A 16,199-nucleotide genomic window follows, 5' to 3' on the forward strand; every position below is an offset into this window, starting at 1 on the left:
TTGAATGGCACTGTCTTCTCTTCACAGCTGCCTTTATTGACAAATAGGGTTCTTCCTTTATTTCCCTTTTCTTTAGCCTTTATTGTCCTCATCTTGAATTGCTGGCTTTTGTGTGTATTTCTAGCTTTTGAAACATGCTTTTCTTTTGCCTGCAGTCGTGTACAATGGAGAGCTGTACATCTTCGGCGGCTACAATGGGCTCCTTCTGACCCATTTTGGAGACATGCACAAGTATGATCCCGGTGAGTGGAGCGGACGGGACCCCTCAGTAATTGTGGTTTTGTAGCAATAGCTACATTACGGTAGCATTTCGAGCCTTCAGCGTGGCGGCGCAGCCACAGGGTGGCGCGCAGCTACAGGGTGTCACGTGGTTGGTCACGTGGTGCGGAGCAGCTGCCGGCGGCGCGGTTCCGTGGCTGATCACGTGGTTCGTCACGTGGTTGGTCACGTGACCAAGTTCCACTCAGCCAGCTGTAGCTATTGCGTCACTCCAGGTTTAACCAGAGCTAAACCACCGCCAATTTTTGAGGTGATCGCCTCTGCCTTGAAACTATACGGTAAGCTAATGCCCCTTGTTCCAATGATGTTCTCGAAAAAAGCAAAAAAAGAAGACGCATAACCTCGGTTGAAGTTAGGAGTTCACAAATTGTGTCGTCCCCTGTTGGCAGACAGCTGAACTACTGGGCACTGCTGGCGGTTTAAACTTAATCAATGCAACTCAGCTGTTCTGATAAAAAGAACTGAGTTGGCTGTGTGCACCTGTAGAAGTCTTTGGCTTTTTTTCATCAGCACTTGCTTGATGGCCACCACATGGGAAAGATCTGATGATGATTCCAGCTGTGAATGCTACACGCTAAGTTCAGATGCAGGCTAGGAGGTGAGCCTGTAGCTGGACTACAGCAGTGGTTACCAGTCATTCAGCTGCCTTGGTTTTTTGAATCATTAAAGCTGCTCTTTTGAATCGTTAAAACTGCTCTGATTAGGACCTCACTGTTTATTGTAGTTGCTGTAAAGGAACTGATCCTGTGTGGACTGTTGACCGTTTTATGGCTCACAGTTTTAAATTCAGGGCGCCGCTTCATTCGAAGGCGATCCTTTGCATTAGAACTATGGACATGGATTTACGAAATTAATGTTGCTGGAAATGCGTTCTGGTCTTTGCACGGCCCTTTCAGTGCCCTGTGAGGCTAGAAATTTGTGCAAAAGAAACTGAGGACAACCGGATTCAGTAGGAATTCATTGTTGCCTGCTCCTTTCCCTCTGGGCACTGACACTTTTTTCTGTGTGGGACGACTGATGTTCTTTTTGTTCCACTGCTGCAGAACACACTGCGGTAACATGGGCACTAGAAGCTTGTTAATGACACTCATTGGCCCAGGAGAAATGTTCATGACAAATGAGAAATTACACGAGTCATCATATGGTTAGAGGGAGGAGGATGGAAAAAAAAAGCAAGTGGCAAGGCACTGTTGCGTCAGCACGTTACCATTGTAGAAGTGTAACAGAGTAATCCAAACTAGTCATTTTATTTATTTATTCAAGTTACTCACAGGCTCCTTTATATTGGAGCATTGTGTGAGTGGGGCAGTACATAGAAGTTAGAGAACAGCGCAAAAAAAAAACACAAAATAAGGACAGAAAATAAGGACAGAAGTAAAACTTTATACAATAGTTAGCAAGAGGCACTCAGAAGAATGCAAATAAAGTAATACAACACACAATAATTACGTGTTTCAAAATGTGGCAACATGGAAATGGAACACGATTTGACAGAGAGGCTAAAAAGTGCACAAGTTAGTTCACGCTAAGCAGCAATAAAACATTTTTCGCAAGAATACACAGAACTGAGACGACTAGGCGAAGATTGCGGTTATTTTATCACGAAATGTAGCAGGATTTCTGGTATTAGTAGCATCGTCAGGAAGGCTGTTCCAATAGTTTATGGCACGTGGGAGAGCAGACATGTTGAATGCTTTTGTATGACCAAAAATACGCGTAAAACTGCTATGATTATGGAGGCGATGAGATGTGCGACATGGCCGTGACAAAGGTAATGTGACTGTGAAGACTGAAAATCATTTTATGTAATAAGCAAAGAAGGGCTACGGTACGACGTGATTCTAAAGACTCAAGTGATAGCGATAACTTGATCTTAGTGACGCTGGAATGCCGGTTATAATCACGAGCGATGAAGCGTGCAGCACGGTTCTGTATAGATTCGAGATTACGTGTTAGATACGCTTGGTGAGGTGACCAGATGGGTGATGCAAATTCTAGTTGTGGGCGGACAAACGTCTGGTAGGCTAGTTTTCGAGTGTCAGATGGTGCACCATGAAGATTACGCTTTAAGTATCCAAGGGTTCGTGAAGCCTTAGCTGTAATTTTATTAATGTGTGTCGACCAGGAAAGGTTTCGATTTAGGTGAATGCCGAGATATTTATATGAGGACGCTGTTGTCACATGATTACTGCTGAGCGGGTAGGTGAAAGAAGAGTTTGAAAGTTTACGGCTGAAAGTCATTAATTTACACTTATCAGTGTTGACCGGCATTAGCCACATGGAACACCAGTTTGTTATATGGTCTAGATCTTTCTGTAAAGCGATATGATCGGTTTGATTAGAAATTCTGCGGTAAACAACACAGTCGTCAGCAAACAAACGGATGTTAGAGGTAATGTCGGTAGGCAGATCGTTAATATATATTAAAAATAGTAACGGGCCCAGGACACTGCCCTGGGGAACACCGGACGATACTTCAGAGAGAGAGGATGAACAATTATTTATACTGGTAAATTGTTTGCGAAATGAGAGGAAATTTCTTATCCATGATAGCGTTAATGAGTCGATATTTAAAGCAGAGAATTTGGCAATTAAACGACAATGTGCTACCCGATCAAAAGCCTTAGAAAAGTCGATGAAAATGCAATCAGTCTGTTGGTTGTCATTCATGTTAGTCAGAACTTCGTGCGTAAATTCCATGAGTTGAGTATCGCATGACAGTCCTTTTCTAAAACCGTGCTGATGAGGGTAAAAAAAGCGGTTTTGTTCAAGGTGCTGCGCAACATTTGAAGCAATGATATGTTCTAGGAGCTTACATGCAATACTGGTTAAAGATATAGGTCGGTAGTTACTGATGCTACCTCTGTCTCCGGATTTGAACACGGGGATGACTTTGCCTATTTTCCAAACAAACGGAAGTTCACCTGTAGATAAAGACTGCTGAAAAATGTGATACAAGATTAAGCTGCTCGAGTTTATAGTGAGTTTAAGAATTTTGGCGTTGATTCCGTCAACACCAGAGCTAGTGGACATTTTAAGGTTTTTGATAAGTGACGCGATGCCTTCAACAGTTAATTCGATGGGGGTCATATATCTGTAGTCGACTTCGGCGGTGGCAGGAATGTTAGAAAGATCTTCATGGGTGAACACTGAAGTAAAATAATTGTTAAAGATAGTCGCACTTTCTTCGTCAGTAATGAAATTTCCGGTATTGTCCTGTAGAGCGATTTGGGTATGAGTGTTAGTTGGGGATATTGTACGCCAGAATTTTTTAGGGTTGTTGCGCATAAGGGATTGAAGATCATGAGAATAAAATTTATGTCTCGCTTTACGAACGGCACGGCAGTATTGTTTTTCGCAGTCTTTCTGTTGCAGTTTCAGAGAGGGAGATCCAGATTTTTTCATTGCTTTAAATAAGCGCTTCTTTTTATTCTTAATTGTGCGAAGTGACCTATGATACCATGGCTTAGAAATGTTTACCCGAAATGAAGTTTGTGGTACGTGAGCAACCATTAATGACAGCAACTTTTCTTTAAATAAGGTCCAGTTTTCATTGACGGTACAGGAAGAGAAAGTGGAAAGGTACGAGGAGCAAAATTCTTGCAGACCAACGTTAAGACCAGCGTTGTGGGACATAGCACTTAAATAGTTTCAGGGCATGTAAGGCAGTGTTTGCTTGGAGGTTAACAGTGCTCTGCACATTAAAGCTGCTGCGATTGTAGTGAGAAAAATTGAGTTTGACATGTATTGACTAACTGCTGCTATGGCAGGAGTCTGTGGGAGGTCATGGCTGCTGTCATCTCGTCACTGGTCAGTAGAGTTTTGGTTACACCAGCTCCAAAGTCTGCATAGTGCATTTGTGCCCACATTGTGCTGTGAACTCCACAGTGTGGCTCTTCTTTAGGGATTATGCACTCTCTCCTCTGTGCAGAAAATTCTTGCTGGAGTCAGGTGAAGATTCAGCGAGAGGGCCCGTGTGCCAGGAGGCGCCAATGCTGTTGCATGGTTGGCGACCGGCTCTTCCTCTTTGGTGGCACAAGGTAGTGTCCCGGCACAGTTTTTGCTTGGAGACAGAGAGAAAAGTTTTCGTGTACCACGATTTCTTTTTCATGTACTACTGCCCTTAAAAGCAATATGACTGTTGCCATGTAGTGTTACTGGCATGACGAGCACTGACTTTCTTATTGAACTTCTAGCAGGCCTCTTTGCTGCTTTATAGAACATGTTGTGGAATTTGATTAATCTATCTCTGAATGTTGATTCACATTTGCAAAGCTGAGATTGTTGACTACTTACATGGCGCAGTGGAGCTGTAGAGGCACAGAGATTATAGAATACCGTATTTACGCGCATAATTTGCGCACTTTTTATCCAGAAATTAGGGCTCTAAGAAGGGGGTGCGCAAATTACGCGGGGATTTCGCGAGTGCGACTTATAAAACTCCACAAAGGTCATAACGCGCAATATAGGTATAGTGTATATTTCCGCGTATATGTCAGCACCCGGACCCGCACCCTACACTAGCCTCTGCACCCCCCCCCCCTCCCTCTGCGGGATGGCATGAAGGTGCATGCACGAACCTAATAAGACGCTAAAACAGCGTCATCGCTTGCGGCACAGCGATCGGTAGTTCCGGATTCCGTAAGTTTGCTTTCGCAGCTTCATCCGGGAAAGCAAACGCGGATCAATAAATCAATTATCACACCACACAATTCTTTAACAGTACTGCGTGAGCGTCGACCAAACTGCTTGTCAGCACCTTATCACGGCGCGGAGCTAAGAAGCCAGCGAGAATAGCCACGTGCGCACAAGTTTTCCGACACAACAATTGTCGTCTATGGGCAAACTTGTGCGCACGGGGTTATTCTCGCTGGCTTCGCCGCTCCGCGCTGTGATAAGGCACTGACAAGCAGTTTGAAACTTGCTGTATAGTTGCGATATCCCATCACAAGACACAACCGAACAACCAAACACAAGCCGTCAGAGCCACCAAGAAAAGCGTAGCCGGCAGTCGAGTCACATGCATCAGCCAAATAAACAGCGATGTTGGCTCTTCTATCAGCTGCCGATTCTCCCCGGAAGCGCTGCTGGCCGTTCTGAGTGGCGATGCCGCTGGTGCCACCACGATTGTAGCAGCGGCCCCAGACACCACCATGAACGCCCAGTGTCCAAAAGATTCAAAAAGCCTTCCGAACAAACTTGCGGAATAGCCGAATGCTACTAGGTAGAGCCATAGTAGAGCCCATGTGCATGATGGTGGTCTAGCGCAGCGCGGTGCGTAAAATATGCGAGTAAAAATTGTTTTTTTTGTAAACCCGGGTGATAAGTTAAGGGTGCGCAAATTATGCAAGGGCGCAAATTATGCGCGTAAATACGGTACCACAAAGTTGGCTGATTGAGCTACTGACATTAGGCGATGTCAGTTGTACATTAGCCATGCCTGTCTGTGGTTAAGCTGCCCTTGTGCCATCATAATCATCATCATGCTCTAACTTCTTGCAAGGTAAGTGAACCGTGGTGCCGAGAAAGTGAGGAAAGTGCTAGGAAAGAGCATGAGAGAAGGTGTACAGGTCGTAGTTGAAATTCTCAGTGGACACCGCAGTCGAAAGTTTGGCAAGCTTATCAGCGTGCTCTCATCGTGTCCCATAAAATGTGGGCTGCTAAAACATGAAAATATGGACCCTGACTACTCTTTCACCTTTTGGCAACCGTGCCAGACCTTCATTGAACACTCAATGACTTGCAAGTTGTGCTTGGACCTTGTTCACGAACTGGTGCTCTGCCAGCCAAAACGACAAGCGATGAATCAGGAACTGAATGGAGGAGTGGTTTTCTCCCCATAGTGCTTGTGGCCATTTTTACGTGGGCCTAGCTCTGAGGGAACAAGGGAACAACGCTGGCTGACATAGGAAGGTATTTGTTGCTACAACAATAACGCCAGCTGGCAACAAAATATGCTTAGGAATCGAGGTTGTTCGACTCACCAGTAAGGTTACAAGCAAATGTTCGCCCCTCTGGGTAGGGGAGAACCTCTGAGGCAGATTGGGATGAGCTCGCGGGAAAAAGTTCCCACAAGGCTTAGCTTCACTAGTGGAGAGTTGAGCGCTGCACCAAAACATCCACACACAAGTTCCCAAGCCAAAGACAGTGAGAGGTGTCTCCAGCCTCTGCAGTAATCACGCCGTCTGTGGCCCTAGTGTTGCTGCAACACAGGTGCCCTCCTTTGCTAGTTAACTATAGGGACGATGCATCGCGGAGAAGTAAACTGAAGGGGATGGAGCAGGAAGAGTTCCCACGAGTTGCATATCGCTTGGGTGAAATTGCACGAGTTAGACAGCTGCAGTGCAAAAAAGCAGAGTGTAAAAGAGAGGATGTGAACAAGCTTAAAGAAATAACGTGTATCGTTGGGCCATTGCCTCAGCCTGTTTATGAGGGATATTGCAGCGGTCTGGTTTGGATTGATTTCAAGCACTCTGGTGCTGTATTACATGCACTGAGATCTTGGTACATGAGTGCATGCTTGATACCTGGGTGCTACAGCTGTGTGTTGATCAAGCCCATAAACTTGTACTGAGCAGCAAGGCACGTTAGCCACCGAGCCTCTGTGTGAATGCTTAGTAGTCACTGTCACCTAGTCACATAGTAGTCATTAGTAGTCACTGAAAATTTTGCCTTGCACTTCTCCGCTTGCGTTGTGCAGCCCCACGCCCAACCAAGTGGTCCGTCAGCGAATGGATGAGTTCGATCCCAATGATGTGACGCTCATGGATCACTCTGATCTGCACGTCCTTGACTTTGGTAAGGTTGAAGAACCCGCCTGGTTGAGTTTCTTGTAGTGTCGGAGAAGCAAGGGCTCACAAATGCACAGTGTGCAAGCGGCTGTCGAGGGTGCATGCATAGCTGCCAACAACGTGTACAGCTGTTAAGAGTGCTCTGACTGGTGCTGATAGTGCATGCACGACTGTCAAGAGTGCACTGGCAGCTGCCAAGTGCACATGCACAGGGCCAAGAGTTCACATACAGCTGTCAAGAGTGCACTGACGCCTATTGACAGTGAATGTCCGTCAGTGTACTGAGCAAACAGATGAAAGCTATTCTTGGAGAAAAGTGGCACTTTGGGGAGCTTCTCTGAACAGAAAATTTTTGGCAGTTCAGTTCTACCTGAAAAGAATGGTTGAACATATTGACAGATACAGTGTTTGGAGGCTTTTTCTGGTCACTCGGTGATTTTCACAGTGGGCATGCTGCTCCAGTTGTAGGCTTCTCGTAAACCTTCACATGACTGGGTCTAGTTGCAGAGGAAGACCCTGCTCTCTACCTTCTCAAAATGTGGCAGTGTTACAGGGCTTTCGAGCACAACTTCTGGAACTTGTAACTTCTGGAACACGTTTACTGCATGCGAATTCAATTTGTATGTCCACTTGATGCGTGGCTATTTATAGCCACTTGAGCAGTGTCCCTCACCTTCTTGTCTTTGCTTCAGCGCCTACATTGAAGACCCTGTGCCTCCTGGCTGTCATAGATTCACGCATGGACATCAGCCATTTACCGCAGGACATCAGGTGAGCGGATGCTTTGTGACTGAAGTTGGCCACTGCATGATAATGGTAACAGGACGCCACAGGTGTGGGGCTTGTGCTAGTGTATATATCCCCTTTGTTCTCAGTGTCGCCTTATAGTATGTACTATCTGCTGTGGCCATGTCGGCCAAGCAGGACCAGTGAATGTTTCTTGTCGTGATGGCCAGTCAGTCTCCAGTAAAAAAGTGTAAATTGTAAATTTGCACTTCCCAGAAACATGGGTAGAGTATGGTGCCTTTTTTTTTGTGGGTAATTATTTTTGGCTCTGTGGCTCACTCTGTGGCTCACTCTGTGGCTCACTCTGTGGCTCACTCTGCGGCTCACTGTTTGGCTCAGGCGGCTCTTTGTCGTTTTCTGCAGATGGGAGATCAGTGCCATGACAACGAACAACAGCATATCGCGCCCGTCACAGATGACTGGCTGAATGCCACCTCACCCCGAGCAAAGGCTTTCCACCGACGCAGCCAACAGCGAGGACGGTGGCACAGTGTACATATAGCAGCGATGATGGCATTCGTCAGGCCCTCCTCATCGGGCAAAGCTTGAGATGAGAGAGGACTGTGGGTTCTGCCTTCCCGAGAAGATGCTTGTCGAGAGTCAAGGCTGCGGTCGGAGCATGTAGTTTTTCGCGGGGATCTCAAGGGGGAGGAATAGAACACACATAGACGCAGCCTCCTGGTGCCAGAAAAAAAAAAAAAAAGGCGGCGTTGTTGTTTTTCCGAGTTTGGTTGTGAAAGCAGCGATTGCTGGCGATTGTTGTCTCTCGGCCCAATGAGGCTCGGTTGCTTTCCGCGGAGAAATTCCATGGGAATTTGTGTGCTGCTTTCTTCGCATGTCTTATTCTGGTACCAGGAACTGTGTAGATTTTTTGTTGTTGTTGTTGAAGACTTGGTTGAAAAAGAGCCACTATAAAAACAAAACTTTAGTCTTGGTCTTCTGTACATAAGCTGTTCATTTTTCCTTTTCCCTCTCTTGGAGGTATTGAAGCTCAAGGGTAGAGTTTGCTTCGGCATGCTTTTTACTTTCTGCATTTTCCGAGGCAAGATGCTACGACTTGTTTTTTTTCCCTTGTTTTTGTCAGGAATCCCATTCTGCGCCTGTGTTTGCGCGAAAGGTTCTTTTATTTCTTCTGTTGACGCCAAAAGAGCATTGCGAGTGTCCTTGAAATTTGTGAAGTTTCTTGAAGGAGCAGAGAACAGTAGGCTGTGGCTTCTGCCCATGACATCACCCGCGCGGCTCTTTGATTTAACCTTACTGTGTCGGTAGGCTTATTCGCTGTTCAGACAGCGCTTTGGGGTGGAATGGAATGGTAGGAGGGGCAGGATAAGGTATATCCGCACAATCTGTCATCTATAAGCATGTTTTGATGTGCTCACGGTCATTTAATCTGCCTGCCAGCTTTCAGTGCTGACTGCGTGCAGGTTGACAAAAAGAGAAACCAGTAACGCTGGTCCTGGGCTTGGAAAGATTGAGTGACCGGTTACATTGCGTCTTGGTCACTTGTGGCACTGCTCGTCTCAGCCGTTATCACAGCGTTTGGCTACGAATGGCATCACACATTAGTACTTAAGTTGCACCCAAGAGTGCTGTGAGAATACCGCCTTTCGGATGATAGTTGTCCTGTCATTATCTTGCCTGTTTCACTGTCGCACTTAGCGATGTGCAGTTGGCCAGTGGCTGGTTGACGCTTGCATCTGGTTGTTGAAGGAGACAGCAGCTGTATATGCGTGCATGAGGGAATACTAAAACCACTGGACGAAATTGGCATGCCTGGCATTAATTCGTTGTGGATTTACATAGCAAAACATTTGTTTGCCTCGTTGCCACAAAGCTGCAGAATGCTAGTGTGTGGATATGCTGGGCGTGTTTGAGTGGTTATTGCTCAGTATTTTGGTCTGGCCTGCTTGAACGGACTAGGTGGCATTGTGTTCAAACCTGAGAGTGAGGCATTTAGTAAACTTTGCCCCAAGAAGATAGCCTTTCATTGTTCTGAATTCCTTGAATTGTTTCGGGGCTGATTTTTCGAGGGCTGGACTAGGGGGATGACTTGTTGGTAATGGATTATAATACAGTTGGCGCACGGAGTTTTCCCATGGAGAACCAGACCTGGCACCTCGTTAGTCGAGTACAGTAAAAAGGTACTTGTAAATAGTTTGGTTTGGTTTATGGGGTTTAACGTCCCAAAGCAACTTGAGCTATGAGAGACACCGTGGTGGGGGGCTCCGGAAAATTCAGATGACCCGGGTAATGTGCACTGACATCACACAGTACATGGGCCTCTAGCATTTCGCCTCCCTTCAGAATGTGACCACCGCAGTCGGGTTCGAACCCGCGCCGGGTTTCGGGTCAGCAGTCGAGCACCATAACCACTGAGCCACTGCGGTGGCTTGTAAACCGTTTGTACGGCCTAGATGCAAGTCTGTCCCTAAGAAGACAGTGTTGCTTTTGCACATGCTAGCCAGTTTCAAGTGTCTGTGCTATTGAGAGACTCCTGCTGTCATGGCTGAGCTGGGAACTGCTTCCACCGCTGCTTCCACTTCTTCACTTAATTCGGTACGCAACTGTACCTGTATATATGGCGCCATCTGTTGCATCAAGAAGATAGGAACTGGAGTACTTCGTTAAGCTAGGCCGAATATTGTGTGTTGAAAGAATCCTCAGAACAGTTGCGAGTGTGTGATGCATTTGCGTGAAATATTTTTTAGAAACACATTTAGTTTTGCCTATTCTCTTTAGTTCAAGGTAACAACGACTACCTTGTGATCGTGCTGCAGCCTCTTGGTGCGAGGTTTACTGGGCGAGTCAGTGCTGCTGGCATGCTCAGCAAAATTTACCCTGTGCTACTGGTGCAGCAGCAACTTTGCATGCTCCTAAGATTGCCAGTAGAGCTGCGCCTGGCTTGCAGATGCTGATGCTATAAAAACAGGGCAATGAGCTAAGGAGAGGTAAAGCTCTAAAATGAATGGTGTGACAAGGGCAGGGCAGCAAGGGTATAGGCTGAACTTTGTGCCTTCTCCCGTGTGTAGAACATTGGTTTTACTAAGTCAGACAAGCTGCAATTAGGTCATATGAGCTGGCATCACAAACCACGCAGGGAGCAATGGCAAGTGCATTATGTGGCGTAGCCATTGCAGACCACCGAATGTGTCATAGCAGGGAATGTTTTTCTTGGGGGCACGTTGTAACGAGCCAACATTTGTATCCACTAAAATGTTAAGGTTGATTATTTTTAAACTGCTATGCAGTGGGTACTGTCACTCCAAAAGCACCTAAATTTTGGTGTATTACCCCGAGTAATACCTGCTGAGAGAGTTGCCATGCCAAATTTGTGGGTTGTATTTAAGCTAGGTGCTTAGTGCTATGCAAATCAAGAGTGGTAATTGAGGACGCCCCAGGCAGCAGAAGAGTTTGGCATTGTGCTACACTGCACCAGAAAGCAGATACAAGTGACTCAAAGCTTTGATTCGAGTTTGACATGCTATTTAGTAGGGTTTGAAATACAAACACTTCACAGTTTTCTTGCACAACTCCAGTGAGGGACTAATGCACCTATTCAAACGGTGTTGGCCATGAGATTCGAAGGATGTTTTAAGCAGTCCTGTTGTATTTAGTGCTGTCTTCCCCAAGAGCTGTTTGGTGTGCATGGTCAGCACTATTCAACAGACTTTTCGTGCATTTTAGACCTGGTTCTCTTCTTTTTGTGCTACTTCCGAAATTTCTTCACACAGTTTTCTCTTTTGCCAAGATGGTTATGATGTGATTGCGAACCCATTAGCAGCGTTTTCACGCATCTCAACTTATCCTTTCCTTGGTGCCCAAGATTGTCAGGCAGTGCATTTTGGTTGGGCATGGTGGAAAGTACGTGTGCTTAAAGGTACTGCAGAAAAATCGCTAGCCAGGCTAGTTGTTGAAGTACATAGATTTGCAACTCTCATATATTTGAACTTCACTATTCTATTTGTAATGACGGTTTGGTCTTGCCAGCGTCAAGTGCATTGACTAGGCTCCCTGTAATTTGAACGTCTCATTTTTCACACAGATTTCGGTCCCCTTTGAGTTTGAAAGGTCGGAAGTCAACTCTGATATTGTAACAGATATGGGACAAAGACTAAGTTTGTGTGTATCCAGTCTTCTTGCTTGTTCTCTGCCCTGCATTTGTTAGCATGGTACCCCGCCTGCAGCTTTGCTTGTTTTGGAGTCTGGAATGTGTTGAGAAATTGTTTATGGGGGTTTAGCGTCCCAAAGCAACTCAGGCTATGAGGGACGCCATCAAGGTCTCCGGAAATTTCGACCACCTGGCGTTCTTTAATGTGCACTGACATCGCACAGTACACGGGCCTCTAGGATTTCACCTCCATCAAAATTCGACCGCCGCGGCCGGGATCGAACCTGCGTCTTTCAGGCCAGCAGCCGAGCGCCGTAACCACGCAGCCACCGCGGCGGCATGTGTTGAGAAATGTGCTGGTTGATTGTTATCTAGGGGAATAACGAGGAAATGCAAAATGACTGCACAAGCAGTTTGCGCACACAACTGCACACACTTGGAAGAAATTAAACTTCAGCTGTACTGGAAAGTGCTTATTCCTAGTTGAGGCATCATCACTTAGCCTTAAAACATGCCATGCGCTGAAGCTAGACACAGTTTGGTGTGCTGTTGCATCACTTTATCAGTTAGTCGGGAGTACAGTGGCAAGAGTGATATTTGTTGTTTGTACGCTTGAGGTCAGCCAGCTCTCTGGATTGCAGCACTGTCATGCACATGCTTTGATGCACAGTCAGTGGCTTTAGCAGGAACTTATGAGAAGAAAACCAGTTCACTTGATAGTTGGCTGGAAATTGAGAGGAAATTGGGAATTTTGTGAGCATGGGCAAGTTCACGAAAGTCCAGAAGATTGTCACAGAGGCCATCAGCTGAAGAAGCATAGTGTAGATGCGGGTGCGCAAAAGGAAATGTCTGCCGTGAAGAGCACGCTGTGCTTTTTAAAACCCTTTGCAGTCGTGGAAGACTGTTATGGAGTGCGTTGCACCAAGAAAAGACGAAGATTACAAGCGAGGCGAGGCGGAAGTGATAAAAGTAAGGCATTCGAAGGAACGACTGTTTTCTGCTTGATCCCTGTACATAAAATACACTGAGCTCACTTCAGTTTTTTGATGCTGTAGTTAGCAGTTTTACCAGGTTACGAAGTCATGTGTTAGGCCCTCTTCATGTGGAAGGCATGACTGGGTTTAGTGTACTGTCTGAAATCTTGATGTGACAGAATGACGGAGTTAGCAGAGGAAGTCCTCTTGTTTCTCGGGAGTAGCAACAGAGATCGTAAGGCTTCGAGACTGTTGTTTCGAAATGTATTGCCCAGGGAGTGCGCAGGAGTTGTATAGATGGAAGAACTCAAGTATTTTGTTTTGTCAGCATTCACTGACAGTCTGTAAGCCTTCTTTAGACAAATGCTTGCTTGGGACTATAAACAAATTGGTCTGTGGGCACTTTTGTGAGGGAACTAGGCTTTGCATCTCAATAAAAATGAGAGATAGCTTGTAGTGAGTGCGACGCCTATGATCGTGCACTGTTGGATATTTAATCTGTGCCTAAATAAAGTTTCCTGATTAGTGCCAAGTTGTTTGCAGTGTGGCATATTTTGGTGATTAACTGGCTAGATTGGGAACACGCAGTTATCCGATTGGCCAGCACATTTGGCAAAGCAGTCACTTGTGTGTAGTCGTTACAGTGGCACCTAAGTGGCATAAGTTAAGTATGCTTAGGGTGAAGAAAGCGTTGATGTGCCAAAGGCTATTTCATTTTAAAAGGCTCATCAGCAGCGCTTAGCAAGGATGTCCGACTACCGTTGGAAAATCTCAAGTAGATAGCAATTGATTTGCTCACTGGTCATCTTGGTGGTTATGCCCTAAATGTGTGTAATGCTGGTAGTTCTGTACTTGGATTACTTGAAGTCATCGGCTAGAAATGCATTTCCTGTAATTTTATGAACTAAAGCTCGTATTATAGCCATTGGGAGAAAGTTAGTCTATGGTAGAAGCTTCAGCTGAGGCACATTTTCAAGCAGTTCTACATTACTTGGCATCTCTCGCTCGTGCTGCTCCCATTACAAGTTGTTCATGAATATTCAGTTGATTGTCAACCGGCCTCTGTTACCTTTTTGTTAAAGGTGTCTAGTTACAGAATTACCAGAGCATACATTTGGTTCAAATGAGGTTGAAATCATGGGATTCATATTTCCAGTTAATTCCAACAAATTTCGAAGTTATAGTTGCCCCGCACTGTTTTCCATATATTACTGGGTAGCCTAATTTCAATGAAGCTTTTGGTTATTTTTTGCATCACCTCTTCCCTTTTATGCTGATTCTATTGGTAGAAAGTGTCTCGTAGTGATACCTGCAGTCTGGAATGTTCATTCCTAAGGCAGTTATTAAGAGCAGATGCAAAGCAAGATGGTGATGCTGCCTTTGGAATGGAAGTAGAGCCATTTCCAACTGTTGCCTGGCAACCTTGTTGGCTGTAGCTCAATCCAGTCTGCTTGCTTTTCTGGCCTCCTCTTTGAATATGTCCTTGTGGTAAGGTACTGAACTGTGATTTGTTCCACTTCTGCATTTTTAAGCTGCCAACAGTGGATGCTGTCTTTTGAAACGCAGGGGAATGTTCAGCTTACGAAATGGTCACTACACGTTTCGCGAGCTTTCCAGCAGTATCCCCTAGTACCAATGGTTTGGTTTAGTACATGTATAATGTGTTAAACAGTGACTTGTCAGGCCAAACTGCTTATTTTGGAATGCACTAAATTGGCTTTAGTTGTATGTATAAAAAGCAAACGGTTATTCGAACAAACGATGTGTGGCCTCAAGGAGTGCACATTCGCACAAGTTGTCTGTGTTACGATGAATTTTTAGTATTTGGTGTAGGGCCTTCCTCAGTTCTGGTGCTTTAGTTATGCTGCTCTATTGCTTTTGCTATTTTATTTCCCTGAACTGACTTAAACAATCAGAACGGAAAAATGGAATGAACTTGGGTGTTTACAATTTGTTCCACCGGTCTTGAAAGCAGTCAGTTATTTTGCAAACTTGGTGCCACCTCTTGTTAAGAAAAATGATGTGTGGGGATTGAGAGTCCCGACACTTGATTTTTAAGTCCGGCCAGGGAGCAGTTCTACCTGTTGGCCTGACATTGATTTCTCAAGAGTTCCATCGCCGGAGATCTTTGTTTAAGGGCCTTTCGTGGCCTTAAATGCAAGCCTCAAACCAGTATAAGATGCCAAATTTCTGATATATCTGTCAGTTACCCAGAGACATAACTTGACATTACTCCACTTGACTACATTTCAAGCCACCTGGTCATTACTTACACGGGATACGACACAGGTGTCCTCTCACACAACGAAAGCTGCTGTTGCTTTGGCATTTCTTGGGCTCTGATTTCTCGAAAATGATGTGTTCATGCATTGAAAGAAGTAAGCAGCAAGCAGTTGGAAAGCTCGAATGGCGTCAAAATTTACTCACGAAGCATGTGAAGGTGACTCCGCAGATACTGTTGAACAGCTGCCCGGTTTGCTGTTTAAGAAATTCTGCTTCCTGTGTGTGGAGGCTAAGGACAGCAGGAATGAAAACATTTGTCAGGGAGCTTGAAGGAAAAGTGTATTGGAAAATGCGGTAGTGCATTAATTAGTTATTACCAGTGTTTGTTTATTGGTCACGATGGTTGATGGCTCTTTTGCATGCCCGTTTCCTCACTTCTTGACTTCAGTTTGTGTGGATTATTTTCAACGTCAGGCTATTGGGGGCGGGCAGCTCGTGATTTGCTTTCCAATTTGATTCATCCTCCTGTGAACATCAAACAACATGGCATCAAGTTTCTGTAAAAGGCAGTGATGTGGCCTATCCGAAAATTATTTTGTTGCATGCACAAGTGTTGCCTGCCACAAAATTTGTGACATGGCACAGTGTTCTCTGCCATGAGTGAGGGGACTTGGATTGCACTCAGGATAGAGATTTATGAAGTGGAAATCCTGAGAACCTCACTGACGTCAAGGTAGCTTCTTTTTCATGACTGTACGCTAAATGGCTCCAGTTAACTATTTGGGCAGTTGAGGCTGCATACACCACAGGAACGACAGTTTATCTCTAGCAGCGGTGTGGTGTTGAGGGATTTAAACTGTTCCAGCTTTGTGTGTTTTTTTTTTATCTACTTTGCATTTCAAGTGACCGCTAAGTTGGTTTAGCTGAGCTTTGCTTTTCTTGATACTGTTTAGCCTGAGTGTTCAGTTTTGTTCTCAGTTTTAGGTTGTGGCAAGTTGTTGCTTTTCATCAAGAGCACAAAGTGTACGCTAGACGCTA

The 16,199-nt window shown here is 45.3% G+C and overlaps 1 protein-coding gene across 3 annotated transcripts in view; it reads left to right on the top strand.

Moving 5' to 3' along the window:
* The window catches only part of LOC144133119 (kelch domain-containing protein 3-like), a 66,080-nt gene extending 55,332 nt beyond the window's left edge, over positions 1-10,748 (top strand). The window contains exons 7-11 of one of the 3 annotated variants that reach the window (XM_077665978.1): positions 156-242; positions 4,211-4,319; positions 6,980-7,077; positions 7,763-7,841; positions 8,220-8,798. In XM_077665978.1, the coding sequence (XP_077522104.1) occupies positions 156-242; positions 4,211-4,319; positions 6,980-7,077; positions 7,763-7,841; positions 8,220-8,283 (437 nt within the window). In that variant the 3' untranslated portion in view covers positions 8,284-8,798. Of the gene's footprint in view, positions 1-155; positions 243-4,210; positions 4,320-6,979; positions 7,078-7,762; positions 7,842-8,219 lie in introns of all 3 variants that reach the window. The other 2 variants (XM_077665980.1, XM_077665979.1) reach the window with 2 other exon arrangements.
* Positions 10,749-16,199: the final 5,451 nt, after the last annotated feature.

Source organism: Amblyomma americanum, chromosome 5 (genome assembly GCF_052857255.1).
Source record: "Amblyomma americanum isolate KBUSLIRL-KWMA chromosome 5, ASM5285725v1, whole genome shotgun sequence".
In the NCBI taxonomy this organism is placed as follows: domain Eukaryota; kingdom Metazoa; phylum Arthropoda; class Arachnida; order Ixodida; family Ixodidae; genus Amblyomma; species Amblyomma americanum.